A 19,441-nucleotide genomic window follows, 5' to 3' on the forward strand; every position below is an offset into this window, starting at 1 on the left:
GCATTTTTGTCTGGACAATGGAAGACCTTCGACAATTTGTTTTTTCTTTTGTTTCTTGTTTTACAAACAAATCACAAACTCTCCCCTGAATACATTCAACCTCATAAATTCCAACAGAAAACCCTAGCAAATTATTCGTCAATTGCAAGACAGAAAGAATTAAGAAATTCTTTTTGCAACAATGCAAGGACAGCTGTGCCACCATAAAAAGTCTGCATACCCATGTATGCCTTCGACGCCGTAAAGTAGACACATACTTTCATATATATACTTACGATTTGTACTTTGTTGGACATAGAAGAATTCGTAATGAAAAATAAAACAAGCTTAAGTGTGCTCATAGTTGGTGGCAAACTGTCATAACTTTGCGTCAAAGAGTAGCCAATAAAGTAATGAAATTATGTGCGCAGTCAGAAGGCGAAATAACTTCATATTACTAAGTGAAATAAAGCCCGAGCAGAAAAGGCATCAGTTCAGATAAATAAAAATAAATATACATATGGACATATGTATGTGAAGTGCTAATATATGAAGGTTGCAGACGGCAGCAACAATTGGCAATCGATATTGATTATGAGCTAATTGAGTCTGACAGGCAATAATACATTTTTGATGGCCTTTACTGTTTTTGCGATGTGTTGATTTGATGCTATCGTTTCTTGGTCCTTTTTCTTTTGATAGATTGTGGGATGAGACAAAAGGTTTAGGATAGTTTTTCAGCATTTCAAACACTTAACTAAAGGGTTGGCTTTGACTAGTTGATAGTCCCTGAGAGTACTTGAGGGTCCAACGCAGAACAAGCGACAACTTTTAATGGACACGACGAACTCGATTCTCTTATACGGATGCGAAATATGGGCAGATTCGCTAAGGGTGTAATGCCGGCGGAAAACTCTGCAATCTGTGCAACGCACCTGCACTCTCAGAGTGGCTTCGTCATACAGAACAGTATTTGAAGCACCGGTGTTAGTTATCAGCGGAACCATCCCTATAGATATTCTAGCACAAGAGCGCAAACGGAGATGGGAGGTAAAAAACACATTAATCGCAGTACCATGCTTCTCCGATATTAGAGCTCAAACGCTCACACTTTGGCAGGCAAAATGGAACTCTCAACGGTATGGTAGATGCACAGCGAGACTAATACCCGATCTGAAAAAGTGGATAGAAAGAAAGCACGGTGAGGTTAACTATTACCTCACACAGTTTTTGTCCGGACATGGCTCCTTTCCCAAGTATTTTTTGGCGAATGGGAAAAGTGAGCCAACCAAACTGCATATATGGATAATGATGCGAAGCACACCTTCTTTAAATGCGAGAGGTGGAACTTAGAGAGAACAGGTCAGCAACGAGCTATTGGTGTGGAAATGATGATGGACGAAGAAAAATGGAATGCCGTCGCAAATTTTGTGGAGGATATTATCCGAAAAAAGAAGCGCGAAATGGAAGCTTATGCTGAAGAGCATTGTGCATAGATTTCTCAAAACAGGCGACCCTGGACGCAGGGTGGGTAAGTAAGTGCGTAGTAGTGACGGTTACTATATGGTGCGAAGGCATTTTTAACCAACCTCACCGCCAAAAAAAAACAAAAAATCCCTGAGAGAGTGAAAGTATTATGTATAAGTGGCTCGAGTGCAAAATCATCTATTTCCACTAAATTTAAAACCTTGAATAAATGCTGTGAATTTATGTTTCTTAGCTATGTTTTATTACCAAAATAATATTTGCCTAAAACAAAGGTTAAGCGGAGCTGTTAGTCCACAATATTTAGCATACTCTTTCCTATATTCGCCCACTTTTTTTTTTCTTTGTGTTGAGTGCAGTCAAATTGAAAAAATCAATTTTCAGTTAAATGCATTTAAAGACAAAAAAAGTATTTGCTGCAAATCGGGCACTTAGTAATTTTTCAAGCTCATAATTTTCTGTACATTAGTCCTTTTATGCCCTATGTCCCACGAGGGATTGAGAACCGGAAGAAGAAAAGTCCTAAAAGGGTGTTTAAAAAATTACTAAAAACAAAGCTTGACTGTCCCAACCCCTCAGTCGATTTTCTGCGAATGGGTTGTACACTCTCGGTTTTAACAGTCCCAAGTTTGTCGATACGGGGAGTAACACGTGGGAGTCTATGTTTGTGAATCACGCTGTGGGCTGTAAGCAGTGCAGTTCAACGATTCCGGCAAGTGATTTCTTGCGTTTTAGCCTTAACTTAGTTTTAATGATAGTGAATCTATAACTTCTTTATTCTGATGCTGGAAAAGATCGTGCGAGCTGCAGGACTTAATCGCTTGGATACAATTTTTTATTAGAGCGTACAAATCTTGGCGTATGCCGATGGCAGTGAAATCTTTTGTGAAGGTCGCGCTGTTAGTTCTGCCTTTTCCAAACTGGATAAAGAAACTAAGCGAATGGGTCTGATGGTGAACGAGGACAATATGAACGTTTTTTTGGTTCCGCACTCATATCATACTGGGTAACTATCAATACTTTGAACGGCAAAGAACTGCTGGTCTCAAGAAATGTTCTGTTATTCAAAAACAAGTTTTTTTTGAGTTACTCTTTATAGTAATTTCTCATTAAAAAAATATCTAAAATAAATTTTTGCAATTTTGACTCGTTCAGTAAATTTTACAATTTAATATTTTTTCCAAGTTGCATAGCGATTTGGAACGAGTTAGCATTCACTCAGTTATTATTAATCATAATCACATTTTTGAAAAGCTTAAATTTGTAGTCCTGAATTTGCCTACAACAAATATATCATACAATTATCTTACCACATCTCATTTCTTATATTCTTCTGCGGTTTTAAAAATGCCAGCAATCTGCTGCTAGCAACTGCAACATTTGATTGGAGTTGTGATTATATTTAATGGCATAGATAATGGCAGTGCCAACCAACGAGCAGGTGACTTCATGGGCCACTTATGATAAATGGTTGTATGCTAGCGAAAGTGGACTTTTTGCAAATCTATTTTGTTCACTCACAGAACGATTTTTAGATTTACTGTTACCTTACGATATCAGTTGGCAAAAAATAACTCATAGATGCTAATATTATTTTAAAGAGTGTTAACCAAATTACTTAAAAATTAACTAGGTTCGATCATATCGCATCGGACAACTTTCATGAGACAGTAGACCAGTATTTTCTAAACCAAATCAAAAATCCCATATTGAATTTTCAAAATTATGATTCTCTCAATTTTTTAATTAGGTGCGACACTAAGTGCTCGCTGTTTTTTGATGAAAATACAATTTTATTCTGAAACAAATTATTACAAGTGAATTATTGAAAGTATTGTCCATCGCTGGCTACTACTTTTTCCCATCTTTCCGTAGATCTCGTACACCGTTGCGGTAAAACTATCTACGGATCAAGCCATTTTTTGATGTCTTCATATGAATGGAACTGCTGAAAAGCTAGACCATGTGCCATCGATCGGAAGAGGTGATAATCGGGCATCACAATATCTGGAGGATATGGATATGGATACGATTTCCCATTTCAGTGTTTCCAGGTAGGTTTCAACGGGTTTGTCATGCTGTAGAATCACTTTTTCATGCCTCTCCGCGTATTTCGGCCGCTTCTCGTGCAGTGCTCCACTCAATCGCATCAATTGAAGACGATACCGATCCCCAGTGATGGTTTCGCTTGGTTTTAACAGTTCATAATAAATAACACCAACTTGGTCCCACCAAATGCCTTCGCAGCGTGAATATTCGGTCGAGGCGACGACGTAGAAGCATAACTGGGCAGTTCACATGACTTTATTTTCTTTGGATTGCTGTAATGAATTCATTATTCATCACCCCTCCTTTTCTGCCGCTGGAGCAGTTGTTCACATGCGAAAAAAGGACGTTCAACATCCCTTGGTTTTAACTCATAAGGAACCCAAGTCTCCTGTTTCTGAATCATTCCCAAAGTATGCAATCGCTGGGAAATGGATTGGTGGGTAACTCCTTATACTGAAACAAGCTCTTCTTGCGTTTAACACGGATCCTCATTGAGCAATGCCTCCTATTCAAGGTCTTTGAAGGTTTCTGGCCTTCCTTCACGCGGACGGTCGTCAACATTAAAATCACCGTCTTTGAAGCGGCGGAACTAATCTCGGCCCGTTGTTTCATTTAAAGCAACATCTCCATGCACTTTTTGTAGCTCTCAATGCGCTTCAGCCGCCGTTTTTTTCGAAAGAAAGAGGAAAATCAACACTTCCCGCAAATGACGATTATTCTGCACAAAATCAGGCTTTGAATAATACCCGACAGATGGATATATCGGACATATCTGACGTAGTATATGACATATCGTATCTACTGATGATGATAGCATTTTTGGTACAGCGCGTAATAAACGTACATGCTTATTGCCTAGTAGCGTTGAATAGTTATGATTTATTCCCTTATTTCAATTTGAATTTTTATATGTTTTTCTTTTTTGTTACAAAAATGTATTATTTTTGTTGTATAATTAGTAATGTATAGGTAATATGGATTTCATTGTAACTTCTTTTGCACGGTTCTTGGGGAAAATATTTAGAGTTTCTTTTTCATTTTACACGAGCTTTTAAAGATGTGGAACATATTCTCATATGTCGTATATATTTTTTTACACGATTTACACCACGGAACGTATCTACCGTGTAAACCCAGAGGTTGGGTGTACTTACGTAACCCTTAGCTGTAAGACACACAGCAATTCTAAGTTCAGAATCTGCAACAAATGCTTTATACATATTTATATATATCTAAAGAAATAAATAAAACAAAATATTTGCGACCTTTTCTTGTTAATATTCCCTCCCTTGTAGTAAGTATGAAGAGAAAAAGTCGTTACTTAACATTTTTCTGTATTTTTCTGTCATTTCACTTGAGGGCATGCCAAGCCGCCAAATTTCAAGAAGATCTCCCATACTCTCCCATATTCGTTGATCTTGTAAAGGAATATATTAACAATTTTTCCGAACTTTTCACAAAGATAGCCCTATCCCAGGGTATGTTTTGACATAATAAAGTTCAAATTCGGGCCTAGACAATCTCTTCCAAAATCATATAGGTACAAGCATTTTAAGATACAAATTATTAAAATCGGTCAATAATTGCCTTCTACCGGATTTATAAGACGGTGCGTTAATGTACTACAAAATATCTAAATTTGTTTTGTTTTAAATCAGACCTTTTCGATTATTTAGGTCTCTGAAATGGCGCATAACCACTTGATAATAAATAATTTTAATTACCTTATTGTGTGACTTTTTTTGAAATTTCATAATCCTTTTACACTGCGTTTTTCAATTATCAATTTCCGGTACGTTGTCCACAAAATCTAATAAAAACCTGGTTTAAATAAACCAAAAGCACTTACTTTAACGACATTTCCAATCTTGGTATCGTTTGCTGCTATATAAATATATTGGGTATGGGAATAAGTTTCCGCCTGCTGATACTATTTTTGTCTTCGCCATAGTAATATACTGGTGATTTCAAGGTGTATATGTGAGGTCTCAATCGCTGTAGTTGACATTCGTTTGAAGCATAAAGACCCTTTTTTATCTGACGTCAGAAATGTCTACGTTCGTCCCGAAAACAGCATTTGCGGGAAGTCATGCTTCATGATTACCTTTTAAAGAAAAGTGTAGCTGAAACGTTTCGTATATTGATGAATATTGACTGTAATCACGCTCCATCAAATAAAATTTGTAAGGAGTGGTTTCGACGTTTCCAAAGTGACAATTTCAACGTGAAGATGCTCAACTACAACAATTATGTCTAAAGGGTTGGATGTTCACAGATCAACCGTCGGTAAATGCAGCACGCGATGGGAATGGTCCAGAAAGCAGGTAACACCAATTGAAGGAGAGGTATATCGAGAGACGTTTGGTGACGTGCATGGTATGCATCTGGTGGGATTAGAAGGGGGTCATCTATTATGAACTCCTTAAATCATCTAAAAGCATCACTGGCGATCGTTACCGACTGCAGCTAATGCGTTTGAATTGAGCACTCAAAGAAAAGCGGCCGGAATGGGACGGTAGGACGGTAGACATGACAAACTGATTTTGCTGCATGACAACGCCAGGTCACACGTTGCTAAATTGGTCCAGAAATATTTAGAGAGACTAAATTGAGAAATCTTGCCCCACTCGCCATATTCCCCTTCGAATTACTACCTGTTCCGATCAATGCAGTCAACCCTTATTACAGAGCGGGTTACTTCTAACGAGAGCATCGCAAACTGGCTCAATGAATGGATCAAGTCAAAAGAAACCGAATTTTTCGTCAGAGGAGTTCGTATGCTGCCTGAAAGAAGGAGTAAAGTTGTAGCTTCCAATGGCACTTACTTCACGTAACATCATTTATTATTTAATTGTTTAAATAATTCGTAACTTTGGCCAAGAAAGGAAGGAAGCTTATTCCTATACCCAATATAAAAATGTGTACACTTGAGCTCACATAATTAAGTCACTATATCGTTTTACAATATTCGCAGTATTTTTCGTGGTACATTTTTTTAAATTAATTTTTTTATAAAAATGTTGCCAATTACTAATTACAAAAAAGCCCCAAAAGTATGCTTTTCATACAAATTTAACAAATTTCAAATATTGCCATCCAGATGTTCTACTGTTTAGTCAGAATCTTTAGAAAACTTCTGGGTATTCAATTTTAGATGTCATTCAGTTTTAGTATAATAAAGTGTTTATTTTTGATTTTTTTACGATGTGTAGAATTGAAGCACATGAGCTACAAGTATCAATACAAGTTTAAATACGTATATTTTACAGTTCACTTCTAATAATATGTTATCTTTGTCCTATTATGTTTACATTGAATTCTTGATTCGCCCTTTTATTACAATATATTATATTATTTTTTAACATAATTCATATTTAGTTTTACTGTAATATTTTCTTGTTGATTCAAAGTCCTAAGATATAAGGAAGAGATTATTGCATATAGATTCAGTCGTACTGCGACCAATAAATTTTACTCATACTCATAGTTTACTGAAACATCTAGTCGTTTTATTTTCTTGGTCACCGCGTTTAACAAAACTTCGACGCCAGTAGAAAGCATTGACCCTTGCGGATAGTTTAGTTAACCCGGAGATGCAACCATCTATCGAAAAATGTGATATTTAAACGGATACACAAGAAATATACACTTCTTTTCTAGCACTCGGAAATATTTTCAATCAATCTCTAAACGAACATCATTTCTTAAAACAAAAAGTTTAAATTATGACCACACAAAAGCATTACAAGGTTCTTCGTTATTTTTTGTGTCAACAATGAGTAGACAATTTATGATGCAGTCATGCTTTGTAACGTCCTTCATACATACTTCATACAAATGTGAAGCCGTAAGTAGTTACTTTTTTATTACTTTGCCATGAACATTTGAAAAGTCCAATCGCCTAATTGCCTAATTGCCTGAATTGCTCACGAAATTCGCAACTTTTATTTAACTTTCCCATTTAATTTCTTTTTTATTTTATCTCTTTATTTTATTTATATTTTGTTTACTGAATACAATTACTAATTTTTTTTCATCAATGATGTCATATGGAAGTGAGTTATCATTGGCCGAAAACCTTTAAAGGGATCTTCTGGTCTCCAGCGAAAAAAAAATCGATTTTTTTTTTGCATAATTTTGTTGTATGTGTATGCGAGAATACGCCACAGAAAGGATTTTTTGAAAATCGCATTTTTTCGCATTTTTCTGGGCACCGAAGTGTACCCTCCTCCGGCCGTTTTCATCATAAACTTTATCTTTAAACGCGTTTCCCCGAAAATCGTGTTTTTTAAGCATTTTGGTCACACTTTTCATAGTAGTTATACTCCGATTTCAATGGTTTTGGTCTTAAAAGGTTCGGAAAACTTACCGCTAAGTTTTCCCGTGTACGATTTTTGAAATTTTTTTTCATCCCATTTTTATAACCTTTTAAAGTTCAAAAAATGAGCAAAAAAAAATTTTTTTTGCAAATTGTTGCATAACTTTTGAAAAAAATTTAAAAAAAAAAAATCTGTCACGGGAAAACTTAACCAGGGCAACTCTAAAGACAACGCATATCTAATTTTTGCTTTCTTTCAATCCCCAAAAAAACCCTTCATTTCAGGGCCTCGAGACCAGAAGACCCCCTTAAGTTTCGTGAATATCAAAAAATGTTAGCAAAATGAAGATGAAAAATCAAACCGAAGATTATGCATTATGCATTATTATTATACTTAAAAAAATATATTGGGAAAACTAGCATATGTATGTAGATAAAAACTAAACTTCTGCAAATGCGATTTCTGTTTCTTTCGCAGTTTTATATTAATGGAGATAAGTAGATTAAATAAGTTTTTTTTTTCTAATACGACATTTACAGTAGACAGACTGATCTACCGAAATCCAAGGAAAATCGATATTGGAAGGTATCCCGGCGTTCTATTCTCTTCAAGTGCTCTCATAAAATGAGAACAGTATGCCGAATTGAAAGCATTTTGAACGTCTACTGTGACAACCGCATAGTAAATATTTTTTGCCGCCATACATTCATCTTTTACTTTTAATTGCCTTACTCGCAATGTTCGTCACTTTCTCAAGCGCATCAATAGTTGAGGGATGTTGTTTGAAGCCGAGCTGATTTTCTGAATGACCAGCCGTTTCATTCGTCAGGTGTGGCTGCAGGCGCTTACAGATCAATTTCTCCAAGATCTTACACTTTGTATCCATCATGCAGAATGGTCGATATGAACTTGGATCACCCGTTGGTTTATTGGGCTTCTGAAGTAGGTCCAGTCGCTGTCCATACTTTGGGAAATATACCTTCATTATATTTATTTATTTGTCGTCTTTGTTCGGCTTTATTCGGTATGTCGTCAAGTCCAGGTGTCCAAGCATTGGTGTTGCCCAAGCTCTGCGCTAGAAATATCGGACAATTTGGCGTCTGCCCTTTACCTCTTTTGACTTTTGTCACAACTATCCTGTACGCATCACCCCATGGGTTTTCATCAACTTTCTGGCATAGCTCTTTAAAGCTGGTGATCTTGCTCTTTTTATAACTTTCTTTAGCTCTTTGCGCTTCTTTTTGAAGTCCTCGGGCAGCCTTATGTATTCCGCCGACCCGTTACTCCTTTGAGAAAAGCTCCTCGCTCTATGACATTCGCTTCTTAGGGTGCTGATCTTCACCAGCACATTGGCTTTCTAGACAGGTTCTGCCTTTTCTTGCACATGACGCCATTATAGGCTCTACTTATATCCAGCTCCGCATGTAGGTATACGTTCCTCGCGTTGGATGGCTTCTTGTTTTCACCCTCCTGCTTTTATTTGCTGTTTTCCTTAAAGCTCCATGTATCCGCCTAGGTTCGTCAAAGTTCCTCATTATGGCAAGATGATCGCTGTGTGTATAAGGTTAGCACACCTGCCAGTTTGCCGAACGAGCAAGTGGTCTGCCGACGAAAGCAATGTCGATTATTGATCCCCGACCATTCATTTCGAATGTGTTTTTTCCACCTGTATTTAGCAGAACCATAGCTAATATAGAAAACGCCTGCTATCCCATTCCAGGGCCCACGCATTGAAGTCACCTACATTTACGGTTGGCGTTTCATCCACAAACCCATATTGCAGCTTTGCTTTTACAATTGGGGATCCACCTTACAGAGTCAAAGTTTTTATACTGGTCACTGAGCATCACCACATCCACTTTTTCCTCGAATACTCTCTGTTTTAAGAGATCTTGCGCAGCCTCGAAGTGGTTTAGATTGACCTGCTACACTCTCTTGGCTTTTATAAACGCTGCCTTGTGAAGAGGACATTTTCTGCTTCCCATCTGGTGGCTTGCGTTTTCTCTTCAATTTCTCTTACACCCTCCTCCAGGTAGCACCTCTTCAAGTCCAGCTTTTCTCTTATTCGGCATACTACCCAGCCGATCTTGAATTTCTGTGTTTCTAATAGTCGTCTCGCATCCAGCGCTGGTAGACTTATAACCGCAGTTTATGTGCCTGCATTCGCTTATCTAACATTTTTGATTGCGCCTTCCCTATAGGTTAAGCTAATTCACTTGTGCCTGTATCGTTTCGCCTATATCTTCTTTAGTAGTGACTTAATCTAGGTCGCGTATCTCCACCAGTCTCTCATGGGTTAAGACTTTGATTTGTGCCTGGTTTGCTAATCTCCTTCCGATATACGCCTGGGTTCGCCATTTGCTCTTTTTTAAGCTCGAGAAGGATCTTGCCTTGCGCCGTCTTTTTCATCAGCATTGGATTTTAAAGTGCATCATTTTTTTACCGTTCAAAGGATGTCACTGTACGCCATGTTTCCAGTAGGTGCAATAACGATCGCGTCTGGCCTCGGGGGCTTAGTAATTATTTTCTTCTTAACTGGTATAAAGTGCGTACAGCCGTTTTCTTTATCTGACTCATTCGCCTTCTTGATACCACTATGCCCTTGTTTCTCTTGCCCGTTTTAGACCTTAACTTATCGCCTTAGTTATGGTATTTTTTTTTACTTTTTGGATGGTGTCTCCCGACGAGCCTGCTTGTCATAATATTGTCTTCGTGTATAGGGAGTGGGCTGAAACAGATAGGAACGGGTATACCCTCGGAGACAATGCTCCTACCCCAGTTTCATGATGCCTGTTCTTCACTTTAACGGTCCTGGGAAACATGGACGGACCAGACCTCGTTCCCAGCAACGCAGACTACTATATGAGCCCAAAACACACTCCCTGACTAAGGCCCGAAGGGGCTGGTCACTGATACACCCTGCGGCTAACAGCTCGATAGACCAAACTCACATCACCCTCTTCACATTAACGACAGATATGGCTGTTAAAGTGTCGAGGGACTCCCACTGCACCACAGCGCGTACCGGTCTATTAACAGTCGCTCCTACACCGGTGAACAGACGAGTATATAACTCATCATGCCCACATAGGATGCGTGGAGTATATTTTCTAATAGGCGGTGTCTTTTCAACACTGTCATAAGAACTTCATTGGATCTGTGTTGGCTTTTAAACCGCATCCTACGCTCCTGATCGCTCATCGCCGATTGCTTATTCGTGTGGACAGCGGAGTTGCGAAATAACTGGCCTGCTAACACATGCTTACGGCTATCCGCAATTTGTCGACCCCCACAGTAGCTTAGAGCCCAACTTAGTCGTCTGATCTCTGGGGAGCGTAGGCTCCGGAAACCACACATCCGTGCACCAAACGACAACCATACGCAAGAAAATTACGTGATACGCAAACCATATAAACTGAATGGCACTAAAACAAACGAATGCAAACGGATCGTAATTTATTTTCAATTCACAATAATTTTCAAGTTTCATCATGCTTTGGATCATCATTTTGAAAATATTTACTAATAGAAATAAAATATAACCATGGATGCGATTTTTTTTACATATGAGTTCTAGTGAAACTGTTGGAGTAACGCTAACATTTCATCACTCCACTTTGTTCCCCGGTGTTCTGCTTCGTGGAGTTTTGATGCGAAGAGGAGTATCTGCTGGCGTCCATAGGCCTGGTGAGCAGCTATGACAAGAATTTGCCTCCTCGTCACTGAAATCACTGCCACTGATATTGGTTGATTTTTGCATAGTCGCGGAAGTTCCAAATGGTGGTAAATTTCCATTTCCCTCTAAGCAAGCCTCAAGTCCAGCTGCCTCTATAATCATTTCTTTACTGCCAGTAATTACATTTCGCTACAGGGTGTTCCACCACTCCGCTGTTTGGAAAGCTTTTTCTTCGGCTAAAAATATACTATACACACCGCTAAATTATTATAGCAGCAGAACTTATTGGAAATTTTTTGGGAATTTCTTTGCTTCTTAATTAGTTTTAATATTAATTTTATGAGTTTTAACTTTATGCAAATAAAAAAAATTGAAAAACTTTGAATGAGGTTGCAAAAATTGTGGTATATAAAGTTTCGAGTGGCTTAAAAATCGCGTTCATTTTTTAACATTTTTCGCTGACGGTGTGGGCAGTTCTCTTCTATATATAAAAGGTGGTTAAATTTTAAGGGCCGATATTGAATGTAAACCGTACCTAAACGTCAAGGTTTTTTTTGCATTCCGTTTGACATTTGTCAATTTCAGACTAATTCAATTTAAACTATGGACAGACATATAATCGAGCAATGCGTTAAAGTTATTCAGGCTTATTATGAAAACGGGCGTTCAAATGAAAATGCATATCGCGCACTTCGTGATTTTTTCGGTCAAATCAAATGTGCGTATAATCGGAAAAATTGTGCAAAAGTTTCAGCAAACCGGGTCTGTAGGAGATGTGAAAGCACCAGTGCATGCTCGTACAGCTCGTACTGCAAAAAACATTGCTGCTCTTCGCGATAGTGTGGTTGAAGAGCCACCCACCTCAACTCGTCATCGTACCCAACAATTGCACCTCTCACGCTCGTCGTTGATGAACATTATGCATAAAGATTTGTATTTGCATACTTACAAGGTGCAATTGACTCAAGAACTAGAGCCCCTTGACCATTTCAAGCGTCGTCAATGGTCAGAATGGTGGCAGGAAATGGCAACAGTGAATGACCAATTTTCGAAGAAAATCATCTTCAGTGATGAGTCACATGTTCACCTCAGTGGATTCGTCAATAAGCAGAATTGCCACATTTGGGCGAATGATAACACAGGCCGACAAAATTTAACCAACATTCAGACCCAGAAACCAGACTATATATTTCCGAAGGTTTATGATGCGCTGAATCCAAATCTGGCCTCAGAATTGCTCTATCAGCTCTGGTTTTCGAGATATCCTAACCAAAAGGTGCAAAAAACCCCATTTTTGCCCATATTTGAGGTTATGTAGCCTTGCAGATGTTTTCTTTCACCAAAATTAAAGGATGGCATCTTTAAATACAATCCTTCTTTTTTCAAATGGCGTTTTGTTTGCTCAAATATCATTTTTTTCGCAGAGATATCGCATTTTGAAATTTTCATGTTTCGAAATTTTCCTACACCTGAAAATCGATTAAGATAACATAGACATGATATATTCGATTACTAATTTTCTTGAATTGAGTCTTATTTTTCTTAAAATTTTGTCTCACACCATAAGTGTGCTGACTCACCACATCCCTACACTATCTAACCTTTGGGTACCGAGTCACACACAGCCCTAACCCCTAGAAACCACCCCTATCATACCGCGAGCAGGCTAACCCACATAACCGCAAGCAGGCTTTCCCACAAACTCCAAATTTACATACTATTAATCCATATATTTCAGGCCCTCAAACCCAAGAAAATTAGTAAGCGACTATATCATGTCTATGTTATCTTAATCGATTTTCAGGTGTAGGAAAATTTCGAAACATGAAAATTTCAAAATGCGATATCTCTGCGAAAAAAATGATATTTGAGCAAACAAAACGCCATTTGAAAAAAGAAGGATTGTATTTAAAGATGCCATCCTTTAATTTTGGTGAAAGAAAACATCTGCAAGGCTACATAACCTCAAATATGGGCAAAAATGGTGTTTTTTGCACCTTTTGGTTAGGATATCTCGAAAACCAGAGCTGATAGAGCAATTCTGAGGCCAGATTTGGATTCAGCGCATCATAAACCTTCGGAAATATATAGTCTGGTTTCTGGGTCTGAATGTTGGTTAAATTTTGTCGGCCTAGTTCCATTAAACACGAAAGATACGATTATCGTAAAAACTCAAACTAATAAATTAATTTTAGTTATCAATCCGAATTTTGCATGGACAGAGAAGCAGATATTAGTTTAAATTATTTCGGATACTTTTCCTTGTAGACTAGTGTAATCTAAGAGTAATTGTCAAAAAACCAATGCACCCACAAAGAGTGACTGTTTGGTGCAGTTTATGGGCCGGCGGCAACATTGGGCGTATTTTTTCCAAAATGAGGCCAGGCAGTTACTGTGAATAGTGCTCGCTATCGTGAGATGATAACGAACTTTTTATGGCCCGAATTGGAAGATATGAATGTGGACGATATGTGGTTTCAACAGGACGGTGCCACTTGTCACACAGCTAACGAAACAAGGGATATTTTGCGCCAAAAATTTGATGGCCGAATAATCTCACGTCGCGGCGATGTCAATTGGCCGCCAAGATCATGTGATTTGACACCGTTGAACTTCTTTTTTTGGAGCTAATTGAGAAAAACGGTGTACGTCGATAAGCCAGTAACAATTCAAAAGCTAAAGGATGAGATAATTCGACACATTAACGGCGGCCGCCGTGGTCGAATGGGTTGGTGCGCGATTACCATTCGGAATTCACAGAGAGAACGTTGGTTCGAATCTCGGTGAAACACCAAATTAAAAAAAACATTTTTCTAATAGCGGTCACCCTCGGCAGGCAATGGCAAACCTTCGAGTGTATTTCTGCCATGAAAAAGCTCCTCATAAAAAATATCTGCCGTTCGGCGTCGGCTTAAAACTATAGGTCCCTCCATTTGTGGAACAACATCAAGACGCACACCACAAATAGGAGGAGGAGCTCGGTCAAACACCCAAAAAGGGTGTACGCGCCAATTATATATATATATATATATATATATAACGGCATAGAACCTCAATTATGCCTCAGCGTCATCGAAAATTTGGACCATCGGATAGAGGTGTGCCGCCGAGGCCACGGTGGCCATTTGGCCGATATTTTGTGCTATGCATAATTGAGCCATACCAATATTATCATAGTAAGGAGAAATCATAATAATTACCTAAACAAATTGTATTTGATTCAAAATCAACACCGGCCCTTGAAACTTAACCTAAAGGGTGGCTAAAAAAACTTCCGTGCATTCCTTATATGAAGAAATTGGATAGGACCGTCAGTCCAAAAATCTTAAAAAAAAAAATAGTTTTTAAAGCCACTTGAAATCTGCGCTTTAGTGGCTATAAAACTGCATACGAATTCTGCATTCTGACTAAAAAGTGTAAAGTTTCGATGGAAATTTGTTGATTTTTTTTAAATTTGCACAAAATATTAAATGTGAATTTCTATGGTTTTTATGGAAGAATAAACTGTGTTTTCACAAAAAAGGTATTAAATTTAATACAGAAACACAAAAATGGAAAAATCGTTGATACGTCCCTGTGCTCTAATTACTTAACGCCGTGTATACGTAAGATTACATGAGTATATGTAAGTATACATATATATACGAGTAATATTATTATTTATTATATACATTTATTATTAATATACATACTATAAGGTGGCATAGATTTACTATATTTACTTACAAAACTCTTCAACTTCTACGGAAATGACATTTTAAAATAGTTCACAGGCATGAGTTTAACTCGTAATATTTTTACATAGACCATTTTAAATCTATATCTAATTTCATAAATTTTTGGCTCTGCGTATTTAATACATATTTATCTAACACACAGTACTTTGAATCTAAATGTTAATATATAAGTAGTAGCCCAGAGTGTTTTCATGCGCCCTCAGCGAACGATAAACAAATTCAGTCACTGATTCATGGATTCACAAACAATTAGAGCTTAAACTTGACTTACAACGATTTAAGAACATTAGTCATTACTATATACATACATATGCACATATTACAGAAGTACAGCTAGTTTGAATATCAGGGTACGAAGGCAGTATTTATTTATAATATTAACGTAGAGCGAGGCGGACGCATATACGGCTACATGCACAGAAATACCATCAAAGTGGATTTCGCAGCAACACAAACTCTTTCCTAATAACAAAAAAAGAAAAAATGCTGCTATCTGCAACAAAATCCACTCACAACTACGTTTGTGTGCTCACATCCCGCTGACGATATCTCCTATAGTTGTACCAGGCCTCCAAGGCATACAAACAGAATGCGACATATCCGAAAAACTGCGAAAAAAGAAAAAAAAATGTATTTAAAATAAATATTTTATTATTTTAAGATCAAACTCACCGCTGCTATGGAGTATGTCACCAAAGCCAAAGTCAACGCCGCAGAGGATGCCAGAAAGCACATTACCGCCAGTGTGGCGTGGAAATACAGCTCATATTTAGAAGCATTGCAACGATGGCGCCGACAATGCCGCATTTCACAGAAATGCTCTAGAAAAACGAGTGCACTGCCACAACAAGCGATAGCCATTACACACAAGTAGACGAGGCCGCGCAAATTGGTCAGTGGCGCTGAGCTGAGTAAGATGCATAAAATACCACTCAGGGCAAAAACCTATAAAAAATATAAAAGCACAGAATGAGGAAGCAGAAGGAAAAAAATTAAATAGAAAAAATGCTATGCGTTGAATCATAGCTGCGCGCTTACCATACATAGCAGTTTCGCCAAACCGGAAGTGCTTCTGCCATAGAGCCGATCATAGCCGGATGGGGAACACATTTTTAAGTACAACTATAACTGCTGCATGTATGATCATATGTACATATGTATGTAGAGGTAACTTAAAGGCGGTTTTGTGGAGTTAGACCGACCTTGAGTGCGCGAGATCACTTTGCTGTTGATGGGTGGTAATTTAGTTTAGATTGCGGTTGCATAAAAAATCACTTATCCTGTGTTGCTTGTTTATATTAGCTTTTTTTGGTTTTTTGTTAGGAATTTCTTTATTTCAATAAAATATGTGTTTGAGTATTATAAGACGGCACGCATACATATATACATAGATTTTTCTGCGTGTTCATGAATTTCTTTTTTTTCTGATACTTGAACATTATTTTACATTTCAATACATTTTTATTTTGGAGTATAAACCAATTAAAAACTTATATTAATTCATAAATTTTTCATGTACAGTAGGTTCTGTTTTTATGCGGCTTTTTTTATGCGGTTTTGAAATAGTGCGGTTTTTTTTAAATTAAAAAATGCATATCGACCTATCGGGAATTGCACATATAAACAAGATTCTAAACCAGCTAAGCAAAACCTCATCACAGATTACATTAGAAATGCTAACCCTACAAGTATGGAACCGCCTGCATCACCATCCAGATCAGACGTGTACATTTCCTCAATTGACGGAAGTGATTTTAGGCCAAATCCTAAACGAATGCGCAACATGTGGGTATTGTCTGATTCTATTTCTGACGTAATTTTATTTTTCGATTCTGACGTTTCTTAAATAAAGATATAATTTTCAAAAATACAATATTTTGTTTGTGCGATTTTATTTAATTATTTCAGATTCATGCGGTCTATGGAACGTAATAGTAATAATATGGGACTAGTGCCCTTTTATATGCGATTTTATTACATTATTTCAGATTTATGCGGTTCTTAGCACTTTTGAAACGTATCTATAGTTTTACTATAGAACTAGTAGCTTTTTTTATGCTGTTTTTTTTTTATGCTGTTTCTTGCGGAACGTATCTACCGCATAAAAACAGAATCTACTGTATATCGTTTTGATTTATTTCTTTTTTTCTCAATCTTGAACATTATTTTCCATTTCAAAACATTCTTTTTATTTGAATATAAAATATTTAAACATTTATATTGTTCCATACTTTTTATATAATTTCTTTCACCAGTCTTATCTTCTCCAAAAGGAAAAAATACCCAAATCACTGCTTTAGGCGTATACTAAAATGTTTTAGCACTTTTATCTTTTGCACTTCACAGCCAAAAAGAAAGCAGCACAGCAGCACAACCGGACGCCACTTGTCCGCTCATTTGAAACACACTACGGCTACTGACCGGCAAAGTATTATATTATTACTCACTCATTTTCTGTTGATGACTATTTGTTTTTTCCCTATTCTCACACACACATACAAGTTTTTGTATACTTATAAGTATACTTACATATTTCTTTGTGTACAAATGTATTTGCATGCATGTGTTTTCAATTGTTCTTTTAGTCAAAAAAAAAAACAAACAAAAAAATCAAAACATAAGAAGAAATTGCGCTCTGCTTTAACGCTCACTTAATCGCGTCTAAATGAGTTCAACATACATACATACATAAGTTATTTTTTATCCGAAACATTCCTAAAACAGTACAACTAAAATTTGCCGCGATTAAAAAATTCAGAAGCTAATTACACGCATGCATACGTACATATGTATGTAAATATTGCAGGGAGGCACCTTCTCCGCTAGCTATAAAAAACAACAACAGAAAAGTAATCGCAAAATTTCAACTTTTTTTAAAGCATATCAACACACTCGCGTATGTATGTGCAAGCGCATGAATATGCAATATTGTCAATAGTATTCATTAACAATACCAACTTTCACGCAAACCGCTACCGCCGCTTATCATCTATCGCTCAACTACACCACAATCATTCCCATACGCCTAAGTGCCTCTCATTCCACTCGCCAGCTCTCGCAACAACTCTCACTCTCTCATCTGCTATTCGTTCACTTGATTAAATTTCGATTAAATTTATTGAATTAAGTAGTCACGGTTGTGTTGCCAGCTTGTGGTTTTTTTTGGCTTTGAGTATAAAATTGCGTGCGTTTTTTCGTTCGTAAATAATAATAATCTAAAAATTCAGTATATCTTACAGATTTGAAAAACAGATTAATGCTAAACAATTCAGTCAAAACTAAATTAAACTCATAGTTTACGTATTTCATTTTAGTGAAGAAAATGTAGCATTTCTTATATTTTACAGAGACATGTTGTTAGAGAATACTTAGAATCTACAATAGTTAAAGAATTAAATCAGTATCTTTGAAGCAATTACTTCGTGGAAGAAAAATCTAGGCCATTGTGATTTAAAAGCATTTCAAATTATTTCATAGTTTTAGAAATCCAAGTTTATGTTTACAAGTGTTACTTAAACCTTAAAAAATATGTTTTTTGAGAAATTTTGTTTTTATTTGTATGGGCATAATCTAACATGGCAAAAACTTTACAAAATAGCCAATAAAAGTAGTTTACTATTACGTAATGATTTTTCAAATCATTTGTATGTATTAAGCATGCCCCACAAATGGTACGAATTGAAATCAAACCGATTTTTAAACCTATTTCGGAGATTTTTCAAAGAAAAGATATAAACTTTGCTCTAAACTGCGGGATAGGACATAAGTGATGTATTACGAGTAATAGCCGTTTCTTTGAAGAAATTTCTTTAAAATTTGAAGAATTTATTTCTTTCCCCACAAATATTTAAAAATATTTTGGCAATTAGAATGATTTCAAATCACATGGTTTTCAGAGCATACCTGATAAAGTTAAATAAGTCGCCAAATCTGGTTTTTGAGAGTCACCAAGATAAAAGGTCGCCTTAGAGTATATTTTAATAAATTGCGGCACGCTTACCGCACAATAAAGATGGTAAAAATAGTATCGCTAACTATGAATCTGAAATGAGAAAAAAAAATTAATATGACGGATCCAATACTCACACTATTTTTTTTACAAAATGATTAAAATTTCTTACTAAAGAGTTGTTTGAGATGAGATAAACAAAATTAATATGACGGATCCAATACCTACAGTATTTTTTTACAAAATT

At 36.8% G+C, this 19,441-nt stretch overlaps 1 protein-coding gene across 2 annotated transcripts; it reads right to left on the reverse strand.

Annotated features, from left to right (window-relative positions):
• Nucleotides 1-14,856: 14,856 nt before the first annotated feature.
• On the reverse strand, nucleotides 14,857-17,643 carry LOC128858217 (uncharacterized). 2 transcript variants are annotated; one of them, XM_054094292.1, is made up of 4 exons: nucleotides 17,477-17,643; nucleotides 16,284-16,470; nucleotides 15,918-16,190; nucleotides 14,857-15,853 (listed from the first exon to the last, which is right to left on the reverse strand). In XM_054094292.1, the coding sequence occupies exons 2-4, from the start codon at nucleotides 16,353-16,355 to the stop codon at nucleotides 15,761-15,763; spliced, it is 438 nt and encodes a 145-aa protein (XP_053950267.1). In that variant the 5' UTR covers nucleotides 16,356-16,470; nucleotides 17,477-17,643; the 3' UTR covers nucleotides 14,857-15,760. The 2 variants fall into 2 exon arrangements, with proteins under 2 accessions (XP_053950267.1, XP_053950266.1); XM_054094291.1 differs by lacking the exon at nucleotides 17,477-17,643 and having other exon boundaries at nucleotides 16,284-17,451.
• Between the last annotated feature and the right edge of the window lie 1,798 nt (nucleotides 17,644-19,441).

Source organism: Anastrepha ludens, chromosome 3 (genome assembly GCF_028408465.1).
Source record: "Anastrepha ludens isolate Willacy chromosome 3, idAnaLude1.1, whole genome shotgun sequence".
In the NCBI taxonomy this organism is placed as follows: Eukaryota; Metazoa; Arthropoda; class Insecta; order Diptera; family Tephritidae; genus Anastrepha; species Anastrepha ludens.